The following is a 16,636-nucleotide window of genomic DNA, read 5'->3' as shown; positions in this document are numbered from 1 at the left end:
CTGACATACTTAATAGTTTCTACTTGTTTGGGTAGAAACAGTTTTGCCATTTGCTAAATTTTCTTTTACTGTATTTGCCACGTTTTGATTCGTTTTCCTGTTGTATTGTTCTCTTGGAACTCTTTGATTCATTTTTATAATTTAATTATGTCATCATTAATTAGTTTTAAGGAGTAAATGGAACTTATACACCTTGGTTGTCATGACCATAGAATTCTATCGCATTCTTTTGGCAGTGAATGATTTGGGCGGGTTTTTGAGAGCTTGGAAATGGACCCTTCGCTAAGCCACGCCCGAAAACCGCCACAGGCCAATCGTGGTTTAGCAACCGTTACTAGGCGCAGGAGGTCTGTCAAGCTTTCGAGCGAGGGAACATGCCGAAGCGTTGTGCTTATGGATTGTGTTAATCTGATACCCGGTATCCTAACAGTTTAGACGAGGTGGTGGAATTTTTTTCCCTTCCCGACACCTAAAACCCAAGGGGAGAAATGCCGGTGTTCTGACAATTCGTTAGCAAAATCTGAAAAATGTTAACGTTACCTTATCAGATTGTGCTTCCAGCGTGATATTAACGTGGTTTATGGCTTTATTAACATCTACATTTTCCCCAGCCCTAAACCTACCCTTAACAATAACGCAAGTACAGTAATTGTGTTTTATTTATCATAACGACAATGATGTAATATTGATTTATGCATATGCAGTAAGTCCGGGTAGGTTAGCTAGCTAGCTAACTCAGCACATCGTTGCTTGGAAATAATGACGGTTCTTTGTTCATAATGCATATAATGTATTTAGACGGAGTAACGTTAGCCTGGCGTGCTAAAATTATAAGCGGGAGAATGTTATCATTGCAAAGTGGTCAGGCTATCGTCTTGTGTTTATTCCACAAGACTTATGGATAAGCTGTTTGATTTATAATTATTAGGTTATTTTCACAAATTTCACTTAACCTGCTGTGGATGAACAAAGCTTTTCCTCAATAAACTGTGTGTTTCCCATTTGAATTGTCAGCGTATGAGGCGGCTGCTGCTCGTGCTCGGAGCTTTAGCTTCAATTTTGATCAAATTATTTTCTAATCGGTTGCATATGTCGTGGATATATCCCTCGAATGCATACTGCAGTCCCTTTTGTCTTGCTTTCTCAGATATTTCACCTGTTCGCCAAAAATTACTAATTATCTCCTTGAAAATGTCTGACACCGGTGCATACACATATGTAAATGACTTGCCAGGCTCGAAAGCTTGACAGGCGTAGCAACAGTAACTAAGGAGGGCGGGGCTTAGCGAAGGGTCCATTGTCGACCTGATCTGACAACACTTAACATTTATCTGACGTCAGAGGAGGTTCTTATTACAATTGACTGTTTGACAGAGAAACCAATGTTTTTATCATTATTAAAAACATTTTTTTAGCGATTACTACATTTTGCATTCTTTTACTTCAGAAAAGTAAACCGGTTAGCTAGCGAGTTAGCGTCTTACGAATGTGTCCTGTGTGTATGCGTCCTGACGTAAAATCTGTGAAGTTGTGTGAGTGTGTGAAGAGAGTCAGGCACATGCATATTGAATATGAATATGTATATGTATAGGTTTGTGCAGACATGCAAGAGGCTGCGGGAACGCTTCGTACCCCTCATTCAGCTCGGCACGCTCCTCTGTGCGCTCCAGCTCAGCCTCAACGATCACCAGCTTACGGGCCACCTGCACACACACGCCAGATCATGGGACAATTACACACCTGTACTTGTAGCCAATTAAAGAAAGAAAAGTACACTTTCTACATATTAAACAAAAAAGACAAAACAAAAAGACATGAAACAAACACAAACACCACCAACAAGACAAAACCAAAACAAAAAACAAAGAGACAAAATGAAAACAAAGCAAAAGACAACAAAAACATAAAACAAAAAAACACCCTCAAAGCTATATTTAATCAGATTACAAAATACAACTAATCTTTCTTAAAGCTGCAAGCATCTGCTTGCTCACACTTTAAGTGTGAAAGGTCATGTGACAAGGCAGGAAGTCATTTGTTTCTTTTTTTCCTGTGTGTGCACTGAGGAAACCTGCCTCCTCGTATTTGCGGTCGGCCTCCTCAGCGATATGCTTGGCCTCCTTGAGCTGGATCTCCTGTATCTCCATCTTCTCCTCATCCTTCAGAGCTCTGTTCTCAATGACCTTCATGCCTCTGGAGGGAGAAAGCAAAAAATGAAGTGAAAGGAAGAAAGAAATCTCTCTATGACTCAATCTGGATCGATAACTCGCCACAAATTACATTCACAGCCGCCAACATGTCTGCAGCCAAGCTCTGAAATCAAAGACAATGTTTTAGCAGAGTTTTCTTGAGCTGTTGGTTTCTAAACCCATGTTTTCTCATAATGTCAGAACAGTCACTGTCAGAACGGATGAATGGGAGGGAAAAAGCACTTAAGAGCTAGACCAGGTCTCGGTACAGAGTGGTTCTATGCAGGCGCACTGCGCCGGAGACAGAGGGCCTCTGTGTGGGCAAACAAAGGAAGGGAAACGCAGCCTAGTGCCTCTACAAATTGCTGTTTATTCAGAAACCCACTGGCTCTACGCAAACAGCTCACGTCACTTGTTTAGGCCAAAAACAGCATCACACAATGACAAACATCTGCAATAACCTTGATTTTTATACTATATGCAGAGGCATTTCAAGATAGATAGATAAACTACGATGTTACTACTCATGTCGGGTCGTGGTCGTGGTGATTAAATTACACGGACTTCCCTCAGCGCGCACACAAACAGTCTTTATGCAGGGCACCAGATGTGCGGTGCAGGCTAGGAAGTGGCAGCATGTTGTCTTTTCAATAGCAACACAGCGGTGGAGCCCTTGCACACAGTAACCACAGTTAGTGCGAGAGGGGGAGGGACGGGGTGTGGACCAGATCAACTGACTTGTTCTGCTTAAGTGAATCAGGTTGACAGTCCTGCAGAATGCCACACTTGATTGCTTTGTAGTCTACAACACCACTGTATGCTATAGTTCTGCGTACACACATAATGTATAGGGCCGGGCAGTATGGGCCAACTCTTATGACATGGCCATACGTAATTACTAATTACCATGATAATGATATGCAGTATATCACAAAATATAGTTGTTTTTTTTTCAAATTTGGACAATCCAGATTATTAAAGCTGCAGTCCATAAGTTTTGCCTCTTTGTCGCCATCTCTGTTTGAAACCGGCAACTGCAGTTATTTGCGGAATTATCATCTTTACGCGGGTTGTGCATCGGCACGGATCCTCAGCGCGGATGATTCTAATGTTTGCCGTCAATCACCGCACCGGTGCGGATACTGTACTTCGGAAATCACAGATTCTACGTCTTGAAAGTATGACCAAAACAAGAATTTTCACCGGAAAATGTCATCTGAACAAGTAAAAAACATGTAAAGTGCCACTTTTGTTCTGACCAACTGAGGAAAAAAAGCATTACAATAAATCGTGCTGCCAATGATGATTAAATCTAACGATCGCTTAGCTCGGATTATGTCAAACCATGCAAATTATTTTTACTGTTATACTTTGTTCTCAATTTGTTAATGTTAACAACATCAGCATTGCGTGACTGTGTATTAGCGCTACCTGTAGATATCAATTTCTGTAGCCACTCCGCAGTCCAAAATCTTTTGCTTTTGACTACGGGTGAATCTCCAGTTGTCACTGACAATTGTCATTTGGACCGTTCTGGATTACAATCCGCCATTAAAATAATAAGTTTAATTACTCCAGCTGCTGTGAGAAAAGTCTAAAAATGATCCGTCATCCTCACACTCCTTCATGTAAACAGACGTGACGTAATGACGCAAAGACGAAAACCCACCAGTACCACTCGAATTAGAAAAATTTATTACAAGCTTACTGTTGTGAATTGGCCTAAAGTAAGGAGATTTGAACACTGGCTGGTTATGTACTTGATTTTGGATGATTTTTAACCAAAAAAAAAAAAAAAAAGTTACAGACTGCAGTTTTAAATTGAAGTATTGAAAGGTTATTCATTTAAATTCCTTTGATTTCTGTTTGTACTTTGGACAAGATAAGATTTATTACAAATTAAATGTGACGAGCTAGGGCTGGGCGATACGGGCAAAGAGTCATACCTGTATTTTTTGGCTAAACGGCGATATATGGTATATATCTTTATATAATTAGAAAAAAAAAAAAAATCTTATTTAACATCCTACCTAATGTTGTACTACAAACAATATTCATATTGAAGGCTGTTAAAACAAAAATAGTCAATGTAACCATATAGTCTGTTATATGTGTGCAAAAAGGTGAAAGTTACTTTACATTCTAACATTGTAACATTACAATCTAAAAGTAAAAATAGTCCTTTTTAAAGCATAAGTTAAATTCACTATACTAAAAATGAAAATAAAAACAAAAGCACACACTAATTAGCCATATTAGCCTATATTTTGATTACCTCATTACAATAGTCACTTTACAGTTACTGCTATAATAAAAATACACTAACTTGTAGGTTTAAAATTCTGCATATGGCACATATGTTGTTCAACAACAAACATTTTAGCAAAATGTATATTTTAGTCAGAATTATGGCGATCCTATTGCGCTCCGTCTGTTTGGCGCGTATGCGCGTGGCGGCGCTCGCTCATGGAAGTCTATGAAGTTTAGAGGAGATTCGATAGCAGAAGGCTTGTCCACTCCTGGCAGCAAAATGGAAATATTTGTATGACTTTCTAACATTTACAGATGGAGAATATACCTATGAAATTCAAGTTATGCACTGAGGAAAACACCACATCTCAAACAAATTAAAAAGCGCGAATATCTGTCAGTAAATGAGTCTGTCAGTCTCAAAGCATCGGAGCAAGCCACTTTAAACTATACGTGTTAACTATATATCTTAGTCTTACGTGTTACTTTTAAAGCCTTTAATATTAAGCATGGCTCATGTTTATGACAAATTGTATTATGCATTTCCTCCGCAGCAGCTCACTTTCCGTCCTCCGCTATTTTTTAGATGTACTCGTATCAAACTACAATATATCAATATAAACTAGGGCTGTCAAATGATTAATCACGATTAATCGCGATTAATCGCATACAAAATAAAAGTTTGAGTTTGCATAATATATGTGCGAGTTACGGAAGAGGATTAGGGCCAAGCAATAATAAATAAAAAAAAAACATCGAGATTAAAGTTGTTAAATTTCGAGAAAAAAGTCGAAATAAAATGTTGAGAATAAACTCGTTAAATTACGAGAAAAAACTCGTTAAATTTCGAGAAAAAAGTCGAGATAAAATGTTGACAAACTCATAATTTATTCTCAACATTTTATCTCGACTTTCTCGAAATTTAACGAGTTTTTTCTCGTAATTTAACAAGTTTATTCTCGTAATTTAACGACTTTTTTCTCGAAATTTAATGACTTTATTCTCAACATTTTATCTCGACTTTTTTCTCGAAATTTAACAACTTTAATCTCGAGATGGTTTTATTTTTTTATTATTGCTTGGCCCTAATCCTCTTCCGTAGTGAGTAATGTGTGTAAATAATATGTATATATAAATACACACAAATTAGTGTATATATTTAAGAAATACGTTATTTATGTACAAAAAAAATTATATATAATATAAATTATATAAAAATATAAATAAATACATATACTTGTAAATTTTTCTCAAATATATACATGGATGTGGTTTTTTTGTATGCGATTAATCGTGATTAATCGTTTGACACCCCTAATATAAACGGTATTGCCTCATTCCGTATCGTATATTAAAAATATATCGATATATCCAGCCCTAGCATGAGCTTCACATTAAACACTCAAGTTAAAAAAATAAATAAAGAGAGAGAGAGAGAGAGAGAGAGAGAGAGAGAGAGAGAGAGAGAGTGTGAGTAAATTTAAATTAATTTGGATTCACCCCAGTGACAAATAATTTGAATCATTCACCAAAGAGATTTCTTCAGTGATTCATTCAAGGATCCAGAATGAGTGATCCATTCATTAGGTTTGCTTTGTTCACAAATGAAATGCTACGGTCACTTGGTTTGCTTACAAATGAGTTTCTACGTTCACATGGTTTGGTTCTTTCACAAAGGAGATTCCGTAATCATTCCGTTCCATTCGCAAAAAAAATCCTGCGATCGTTCAATTCACTCACTAACATGATACTGCATTCATTCACTCACTATCGAGATACAGCTTTCATTCAATTCACTCAAACACAATATGGTGTTCATTCAGTTCATTTCCTTCACAAACGAGATATGGTGTTCATTTGGTTCACTCACAAATACAATATTGGCTGCATCCGAAATTGCATACTTCCCTACTATATAGTAGGTGAAAAACAGTATGTGACAAAAGAATTATGCCCGAATTCACAGTACTCATTTAAGAGTAGGAAAGCACCCGGACGAACTACAACTTCCAGCGAGATTCTTAAAGGTGCCCTAGAACTTCTTTTTAAAAGATGTAATATAAGTCTAAGGTGTCCCCTGAATGTGTCTGTGAAGTTTCAGCTCAAAATACCCCATAGATTTTTTTTTTAATTCATTTTTTTAACTGCCTATTTTGGGGCATCATTAACTATGCACCGATATATAGGTTGCGGCCCCTTTAATTCTCGTGCTCCCCCTCCCCCGGAGCTCGCGCTTGCCTTGAACAGCATAAACACAGTTTACACAGCTAATATAACCCTCAAAATGGATCTTTACAAAGTGTTCGTCATGCATGCTGCTTGCATACATCGGATCATGTGAGTATAATATTTATTTGGATGTTTACATTTGATTCTGAATGAGTTTGAGACTATGCTGCGTGGCTAAAGCTAACATTACACACTGTTGGAGAGATTTATAAAGAATGAAGTTGTGTTTATGCATTATACAGACTGCAAGTGTTTAAAAATGAAAGTAGCGACGGCTCTTTTGTCTCCGTGAATACAGTAAGAAACGATGGTAACTTTAACCACATTTAACAGTACATTAGCAACATGCTAACGAAACATTTAGAAAAACAATTTACAAATATCACTAAAAATATCATGATATCATGGATCATGTCAGTTATTATCGCTCCATCTGCCATTTTTCGCTGTTGTTCTTGCTTGCTTACCTAGTCTGATGATTCAGCTGTGCACATCCAGACGTTCTGCCCTTGTCTAATGGCTTGATCATGGGCTGGCATATGTCATTTCCATGTACTGAACTCTTGTTATTCAACTATGCCAATATAAATTCAATATTTAATTCTAGGGCACCTTTAAGTGCATATGATGGATACTTTACTATCTCTTGAGGTCACGGGAGAAGATTCATGAATGGCAGTGAAGTGACGCAACTGACACTGGTAGGTCACATGATAATGACATGGCAAATGTATGTCCGGATTACATTCATACTACACACTCATCTCATACTACATAGAACATACTTTTTTAGCACTCAAAGTAATTACTTATTCAAAATAAGTATCTACTCAGAGTATGCGATTTTGCCATAGTGTTCATTCGGTTTGCTCACAAATGTGATACAGCATTCATTCGGTTCAATCATTCACAAATGAGATATGCCGTTCATTCGGTTTGGTTTGTTCCCAAACGATCGATCCAGAATGAGTAATCATTAATTAGGTTGGTTTCATTCACGAATGAGATACGGAGTTCATTTGGTTCAGTTCACAAACACAACACAGCATTCATTTGGTTCTGTTTGCTCACAAACGAGATTCCGCGTTTATCAAGACGTTTTGATGAGTGCGGCTCCAAGTCAACATTCAGACTCAAAGATGCAGATTCGTCCAGTTGGTGCAACAAATGAAATGGTCCTCAGCTCACATTTAAAATGTTTTATGCTATATTCAACCTTCAAAGGGCAAGAAAGAAGTCATGTGCTTCAGAAAGGAGACACTTCAATGAAAAGCAAACAAGAATGATTCACTCAAGTTCTGCACAGCAATAACCTTGCAAATATCTCTACATCTAACAGATTTCATCTACAGTATTTCACCACAGAGCGGTATAGACTGCACTATTCAATACTTTCTGTAAAGCGGGTGTCAAGAGTGCTGTACTAACCTCTCGCTCTCGTCGGCAGCCTTCTCGGCCTCCTCCAGCTTCTGCAGGGCAGTGGCCAAACGCTCCTGTGCGCGATCCAACTCCTCCTCAACCAGCTGGATACGTCTGTTCAGGGAAGCTACATCACCCTCAGCCTTGAAGAGCACAGAGGAACTGCTATAAGTGCTCAAGATCAGACAAAACTCACAGATGTTCACACACAATTCACATAGACAGTGACACCCAAACCCCACAAATGCTGACCTAACCCATGCAGTGTAAAGAACTTGTCAGGCTTGCATTTGTAAGTATTCAGTAGGGAGGCACGATGTGTTGTCCAATAATCGGTATAGGGCAATACTGGATCAGACACCATCCAATTGTTTAAAAACAGTCTATAATCAGGGCCTGTATATCAAAAGGGGGCAGAAAATGTGTAACTCATATTGTGTGTGAAGAAAATTAGGGCTGTCTATGCGAAAACGCAAAATTGTGATGTTAAAGCAGGCTCTACTTGATCCGATAAATCACCCATAGTTCAAGCCCCGGTTGCCAGGTCAACAGTATTCCCCTACACCAAACATTATTTGTAGCATGCATCCCATCCAATGTTTTATCAAATATATTTTACTCTAAAATTGGTATAAAATGAAAGCCATACATCTAACCAAATTTGAAGTTGATATCACAAAAATTGAAGTTCTTATGAGATTTTGTTTAGGCGCTGTACCAAAAATAGTGTCGCCGACATGCTATTGAATATTTTTTAATACATTCTCCTGCAACAAATTTATAAAGTACAAAATAGTTGGCAAATATGGAACCGTGAGACTCAGATCTTTCCGACGATATGGGTTTTGTCAAGATTAGAAAAGGTTTTGATTATAAATTTTGTAATCCGAAACCTGACACCACCAGCTCGCTAAAGGATATCTGCAGATATCATACTGAATAACTGGCTATCGGTATCAGCAGACAAATTTAGTATTGGTGCATCTCTAGTATCTAGCGTAGGTTGTGATGACAATGTAATTTGGTGCTACTCTATACTCACTAGCTTTCATTAAGACCTACTGAGACGGAGCATTCCTTCGGCTGTGGTCGCACACACCATATAACACGTAATGCTAATGGATGAGACAGGACTAGGCCATCAGATCATTACCGAGCCTTTGGGACAACGTTAACAGGCTGTGGGAGGGAGTCCCGACGGACCTACATGGATTACACTGTCAAAGGCCAAACACACACGACCAGTGGAGAACTGCAGGCTGCTCCTGCTAACTGGCAAATACAGAAGCTGGACCATTTCAAATATAATTTAGCTGACTGCAGTGAAACTCAATTCTGCTTTATAAAGCTTGTGCATTTAAGCAGCAACATTTTGTTGTAGTAAGGCCTCCTAAGGCAGCGGTTGGCTGTGGTATACAGAAATTGGTATGCAGTTATGTTCTCACAATGCTAAATGCGAATAATAAAATACAATTGACTATAGCCTCGTTTCCAACGAAATTACCAGGAACAATTTGTCCAAGGAACTTTTTTTTTTCCCCTCAGACCTGTTGCTGTCTGCGTTTCCATCGCGGTCTAAAGTACCGTGAAGATTAGTCCGGTGATGTAGGACTGCGTGCGACTTTCCAGTTCCCGCTGGATTTCGTCCTCCGCACATACGCTTAATAAAGCCTGAACCTCATCGTCGAGCCATCAGTCGTATTCTTAAACACCATTCGAATAGCAAACAACTCTTACTTCATGCACCACAACAGACTTTTAAAAATGCTGCGTGGAGTCAACCAATCAAAATGCTGTGTGAACTCAATCAGCAGGTTCAGCACCCAAGTCCCATCCCCGAAAGTCCTTGATGTACTACCTCATGAGCAGGGACTTTCTGAGGGGGAAATTTTTACCTGGAACTTCATTTAGACCCTGGTTCCTGTGGTCGAAACACACCGAGAACCACCCCAAAGTCCCCAGCTCCTTGGGAAAGTACTTGCGGAGGAAACGCGGCTTATATTATTCATGCATAGTAAGGATAATAGAATATATAGGAATTTTTTGCAATGTGACCAATTCCCAAAACTAATGACTCTGAGTCAGTTGTTTTAATGAAGAGTTCAAAAAGACAAATTGCTGGTTTGAATGAGTCTGAAATACTAACTTACAGCATTAGCGGATACAGAATTACTTCAATACACAAGCAAGAGATTAACATTATGTTTTGGGAAAATAAATTGCACCTGACTAAGTCGCACAGGGTCAAAAAAAACTAAACAAATTGTATTGTAGTGTATGTGTCACACTTCATTATTAAATTCAGAAATAATAAAAAAATTTTTTTTTAAATATTGTTAAAAAAAGATTGAGGGGCCCCATTGACTTCCATAGTATTTTTATTTTCCCATATTATGGAAGTTAATGATGTCCATCAACTGTTTGGTTAGCCATATTCTTCAAAATATATTCTTTTGTGTTCAGCACAAGAAAGAAATTCAAACAGGTTTGGAACAACTTGAGTGAGACAAAATTTTAATGTTTTAGGTGAACTATCTCTTTAAGTCCCAGCCCACAGATAGGCAAAGGCCTACCACTATAGGGAGCTACATAGGGCAAAGTACATGTTATATTGTCAGCTGAGATATGAAAAACTAGAAAGCAACACAGATAACCTTGACAGCCGGCACTGAACTTCTACATTTCCTTCTAGGGCCCAGAAACTCAAACATTCTCTTTTAGATAAGATTGAGACTAATTATTAATGCCAAGCTACTACAAGAAACTAGAGCTGTGACTTTATTTCTGCACAAGTTCCACAGTATATGACAATGCAGACTGGCCATATAAGGGAACCGTGCAAATGCTTCATCAGATGTCCATGCAGAGCCTGAGGCAGCAACACTGCCGGTTCATTACGATAAAACCACTACATAAACAGTTCCAGGATCACTACTAAACTGCTGTTGGCTATTAGCCTAAAATGATTTCACTCTGGATCAATGTAAATGGTCATCAAACAAGGACCCATTCAGAGCAGAAGCCTACAACTTGCTTAACTAACTGGATTATAACCTGACTCTCCAATTACAACAGTCAACAAGAGACTGAAAACAGTCGTGTACAGGGATGTCATCAGCAATCTCAAAGTTTTGGGTGAAAACAACACGGTCTTTGTTGTTTAAACGTCCTGTTTCAAGAAGTCCGAATCATTTCCGAGAATCGATTCTTTCGAGCGGTTCAATTCAAAGAGCCGGTTCAAAAACGTCTTACTAATTATTTTCTGACTCTCAGACGTAATTGCCATTTTTTATAATAATTTTTATTAATAAGGGTTTTTAAGTCCCTGTTCAGTTTATAGCAGCTATAAGTCAAACATTATTATAATTTGCACTGAAAGCCAAATTTGAAGATATTGATACGATATTGAACAAATCTAAAAATTATTTCTAAAATTAATTTAATCTCTTGGCTTAAAGTTTTTGCTATTTATTAAATGTATTTATTTTAAAAACAATTGTTTTGTTGCATGATGACAACGTCAATTCACACCAAGTTCACTCATCATTTGGCTCACTGGGAATCGATCATGTTCGAACCAAATGGTTCCCGTCCATTAATTCGCTTTATTATGAATCGGACCGGTCCAAAACAGACATAACTCGCAGTGAGTCAATGAATTATGGATTCGAAAATCGTTCGTAGGTTTTCAGTCTAATTCGTGAATCATTAAGACAAATTTTTTGGACAGGTTCAACTGATTCATAAACAAGATTCGATTCAAAAACACGACTCGTTCGGATACGAGTTGGACATCGTTATTCAGTTTACATGCGTCAGTCTATAATCACATTGGCAAACATTTAATTCGCATCTCCCACTTGTTATAAGTCTTATCTTTTAAATTATAAAAAAACGGGCGTGATACACATATTGCCGTTTAACGGGCTTGCAAACATCGCGTAGAGGGCGTCTGAGAAATTCCGCTACGTTAATAAAGCACATCACTGTGCGCACTTCTATCATATCCGCTCTCTGCGCGACTGTTCAAATTCACTTATTCCCGTCGGAACGCCTGGAACGCGCGTGACGCTACACTGCAGCGCGTCGCATTTCAACACATGCACTTCATACTTGGTATAATTTGACGTTCTTACTGTTTCTCTGGCTTTCCTCTCGAGCGCCAAGTCCCTCTGCAGTTTCTCCGCTTTCTCTTCAGCACCGTCTGCTTGATCTTGCAAGAGTTTTATTTTCCGTTTGACTGCTTCCAGCGATGTACCCGCCATTATTTATCTAAATAACCCCTAAAAGCCTCGTATTTCAACGCGTTTCCTTAAGTGCACAGCTCAGAGACGCTGCTGCCCCTGATCTGTGTGTGTGCGCGAGGACGCGGAGCGACGTTTACAGATCACACCGGAAGTAACCATGTTTTCATAGGCGAGCCTCAAACGACGTCATTACCACAAACTAGGGCTTATCTGCCGCTTTCCATCAAACGGTATTTCCATGTGAGACATGCAAGAGGTGAAATCTGTTTAATGTGTTAACACATATTTGTATTACTTAATTAAAAGCGCAGGTTATTCTAAAGTCATCTGGAGGATATGGAAGACACAGTGACAGACTCCACCTGCTGCACACCTGAATGAGTTAATCAGCAGCCTGATGGTTCACTGATGGGATGATGCTGCTGCTGCTGCTGAAACTGAGCTGCTAAATATGGAACGGCTTCTAGAGGAGGGGGTGCGCCGTTATGGGCCTCCAATCTATTTGTTTTGTCCTGTTGCGCCCTCTATAGGGATCATTAAGTCATCGACCAGAGCTGAAGCTGACTTTGCTGTTGTATTCTTGTCTAAACTATTTGATATTGTAATACATTTTTAAGTGACAAAAATAATATTATACTTATATTATTAATTAATATTACATAAATATATTATAATAAATATATATATATATATATATATATATATATATATATATATATATATATATATTTTTTTTTTTTTTCCAAGTAGCTTTATTGGCATGACAGTAAGTAATAAAATTTTGCCAAAACGTATATTTGCAAGAAAAAAAAGAAAAAAAAATTATATATATAATATATATATATATATATATATATATAATGTTTCAAAATATATTCATATTTTTATTTGAAACTTTACAACCAAATTTCACATATGTTTCATAGGCTATATATATATATATATATATATATATATATATATATATGTGTGTGTGTGTGTGTGTGTGTGTGTTTATAATAATATCTTAGCATAAATTTCGCGCTCTTGGTGTAGTTCTGTGATTGTACAAGAGGGGGAGTCCTAGTGCGTACTATCCAAGACCGCAGTGCAAAAATGTATTATTTTCACACAACAAAACTGAGTGAAAATGTTTTACGATTTTGCTGCTCACAAATAACATAATTTAATTAACTTAATTTTATTTGAGATATCTCTCTTAATTATTGAATCAACGAAACAAAACGACTCGGGTTCAAATGATTCTTTGAAGCTAGATGCTCGGAGCACGATCATGCAAAGCTATGCAAATAGGCCTAGATTATCTACCCATGCAATACTCGCAATACAGTTTAGTTTTGAATCTAAATGAATACATTTAAGAACAAAGACTTCCAGTCTTTCTCGAGGGCAGAGCCCAAGGAGTTGAGCTGAGTCTTGACCATATAAAGCAGTAGGCTAAATATAACAGCCAGTCTGCTCTCTCTCTCTCTCTCTCTCTCTCTCTCTCTCTCTGTCTTGGAATGCACGTCTTGTAATTTAAATCGCGAATCGTTTATGTTTGCTTACCCATAACACCCCATGTTTGGTCAGAGGAATGCGGATTGTGTTTATATTTCCATGCCATAGGCGACTGTTTGACCTTATAGATTACGAAATTATGTCACTCATACAGTGCACGGGCTCAAAACATGATGCGTGACGTCACTTTAAAAAAAAAAAAATTATCTTAAGGATGACGTGTTACTTAAATGAAACATAACTGAGAAGTTTTCTAAGTGCAACCTAGGTCCGAAAACAATATCCACAACCATCTTCAAACATGATAAATGACAGACATGCTTTGGGCCTAAAAAGTGGCATGCCAAAAGTGTGAGGAAAAGATGCGTGATGGCGGTGAAGCTCCATATACTCACATCTGCGGCTTTCTTCTCAGCCAGCTCCAGTTTCTCCTGGGCATCTTTAAGAGCCTCAGAATATTTGTCGAGCTCATCCTCAGTGCCCTTCAGTTTCTTCTGCAGTGCTAGGAGGTCATCCTCAAGCTGCGCGTGTTTGAGTGATTGATTGACAGCAGTGAAGAGCGGGAAGCAGAGTGCGCGCGTGGTGTGGCGGCAAAGAGACCGACAGAGAAAGAGACGGAAAGAAAGAAAAGTTAGGAAGATTCAGACAGGAACACACAGGACAATACCTTGGTGGCGACTTCGTCGGCGGTCAGGAGCTTCTCCTCGACGCTCTGGTACTCCTCAAACACTTTATCACGCTCGTCCTCGGTTACGCGCAACCTCTTTTCCAACTGAATTAGTTCATCTTCTAACTACACATGCATAAATGACAGTTTTCATAACAAATTAGGTAAACTTTTATTACAAATGCTATTAAAACACTAAATATGTGTACTTCAAATGCTAAACATGATATATAACCCTTCGTGATCTGTTTGGGGTCTGACAGCTCAAAATATAGGCTAGGCTACTTTTTTTGAGATCCGAGTTAGAGGGCTAAAGTGTCAGTAATATCTGCCAGAAGAGTTTTGAGAAATATTTTAAGGGGAAACACAAGGTTTTAACTTTGAAATGACTACACTGTTAAAAAAAGACCACAAAAACTGTTGACTGAAAGCTTAAGTTTAAGTGATCCCAAGCTGGACTACAACCTGTAGTCACACATTTTCAACCATACTAATAATGAAAATCTTGTTGAAACATTGAAAAGTAAATAAATTCGAGTAGAAATTACAGAAATATTACTCAGGGACTCTATAACATAAGGGTTAATGAATGAATGGCTGCATATAACCTACATTTCCCTTCATTAGATGAATGACAAAATGGGGAGTCAGTAATTATTACAGTAACACTAAGTAGATAACATTTTAACTGACAATGAAATTTTACACTTCTTCCGTTGCTAATCCACTCAGGCGCAGTAATAATCCGTTTATTAAGTAGCCTAGCGCACGAGACCGACGCGTGCGCGTTATGGATAACTTTTTAAAGTCCTCATTAAAACCGCAGACCTGTTTGCTCCTGTCCTCCGCTGCCTTTTTGTCTCCCTCAGCCTGCTCAGCTCTGTCCAAGGCATTCTCCTTGTCGAGCTTGAGCATTTGCATCTTCTTCTTAATGGCATCCATGGCTGCTTAAGGGTTGTTCAGCTGAAACAGATAAATTTCCACAGAGGAGTGACGGTCAGAAGCGCTTGGGACTGAACGCAGAGCTGGAGTGCGAGCGCCCGCTCCTGTGCGCGCTCTCAAATACGTACTTTCACGGGAGGGGTTACTGAATTCCTCTGGACATTCAATACTTTTTTGGAAACAGCCGCATTGGCCTGCTTCTCCATGCCCCGTGTATTTTTTATGGATCTGTGTGGCGATTCGCTGCTGCTCGACATTTGACCGTTTATATGCCTATATAAGGGGTGTGATGGGCAAGGCGAACTCCTTGAGACGTCTTCATACTGAGCGCAACGGAATGGAACAGAACGCACGCAGTCTTCGACGTGACGCTCTGTTATAAAAACGCAACGCTCATGGTGACTTCCATTGGATGCATTTTTATTTTGAAGGGTTCACTTAAAAGAAAAATGTCACTTATGACTTTAGTATATATATATATATATATATATAAAAAATACATAAATAGAAAGAAAGTGTTTTAAGAAATACATCAGATGGTACACATAAATCAAATGAAAATAAAGAATTTATTATGCTATTTTTTATAATTAGAAAGAATTTATTGAGGCATTTATTGCTATTTTTAATTTCTGTGGCATGTTTGCCACTTTCAGTGGCATTTTTTACCTCGATGACCTGAGGTTATTCCAAGGGTATTGCCCCTGTAATAGGGCCTACTGTATGTTATTTGGGATAAAAGGTCCATCAACCTCAAGACAAGTGTTGGATCAAGAAAAAAACTCATATTCTCACATTTCTGGGCCACTTCATACTGATAAGGTGTCATTATCTCATCATAACTCCGATGATAAGCTTTATCAGAACTCAAACATGCCTTTGCTTCAACACTTCTTCACTATATGAATTAACAAAAACTCTGCATGGGCTTAAAATGTCATTAACAGACTCAGCTACATGCCTTTATGTATCCCATGATAGATGCAAGAGGAGCTTCAGTTTGTTTCTTTGGGATATTGAGTGGACTGACTTCTCTCTGTTATCCTTCAGTCTGTCCTTCTCCTCCTTACAAGCTTCTCAGAGTATTTTTAGGGCAGTCTTAGTGCCCGTGCACCTGGTCCAGTCTGTATATTTCAAATTTCAAAACACTTAGACAAGTGGTCAAACATAATGTGATAATTCCCTAAAATAAC

General features: G+C 38.3%; 1 protein-coding gene across 14 annotated transcripts in view; it reads right to left on the bottom strand.

The window, feature by feature from the left end:
• Nucleotides 1–15,577, bottom strand: part of tpm1 (tropomyosin 1 (alpha)) — a 32,827-nt gene extending 17,250 nt beyond the window's left edge. For 4 of the 14 annotated variants that reach the window (XM_048159595.1, XM_048159593.1, XM_048159596.1 and 1 more), the window contains exons 1-4: nucleotides 12,224–12,662; nucleotides 8,097–8,230; nucleotides 2,076–2,193; nucleotides 1,633–1,703 (exon numbers count right to left, since the gene is read on the bottom strand). In XM_048159595.1, coding sequence (XP_048015552.1) covers nucleotides 1,633–1,703; nucleotides 2,076–2,193; nucleotides 8,097–8,230; nucleotides 12,224–12,352 — 452 coding nt within the window. In that variant the 5' untranslated portion in view covers nucleotides 12,353–12,662. Of the gene's footprint in view, nucleotides 1–1,632; nucleotides 1,704–2,075; nucleotides 2,194–8,096; nucleotides 8,231–12,223; nucleotides 12,663–12,707; nucleotides 12,727–14,229; nucleotides 14,356–14,501; nucleotides 14,628–15,329 lie in introns of those variants that run through there. The other 10 variants (XM_048159598.1, XM_048159590.1, XM_048159588.1 and 7 more) reach the window with 10 other exon arrangements.
• Nucleotides 15,578–16,636: the final 1,059 nt, after the last annotated feature.

The sequence above is a fragment of the Megalobrama amblycephala genome, linkage group LG15 (assembly GCF_018812025.1).
Source record: "Megalobrama amblycephala isolate DHTTF-2021 linkage group LG15, ASM1881202v1, whole genome shotgun sequence".
NCBI classification, from domain to species: domain Eukaryota; kingdom Metazoa; phylum Chordata; class Actinopteri; order Cypriniformes; family Xenocyprididae; genus Megalobrama; species Megalobrama amblycephala.
The sequence above is the reverse complement of the archived record's forward strand: the minus strand, read 5'-3'. Positions and strand labels throughout refer to the sequence as shown.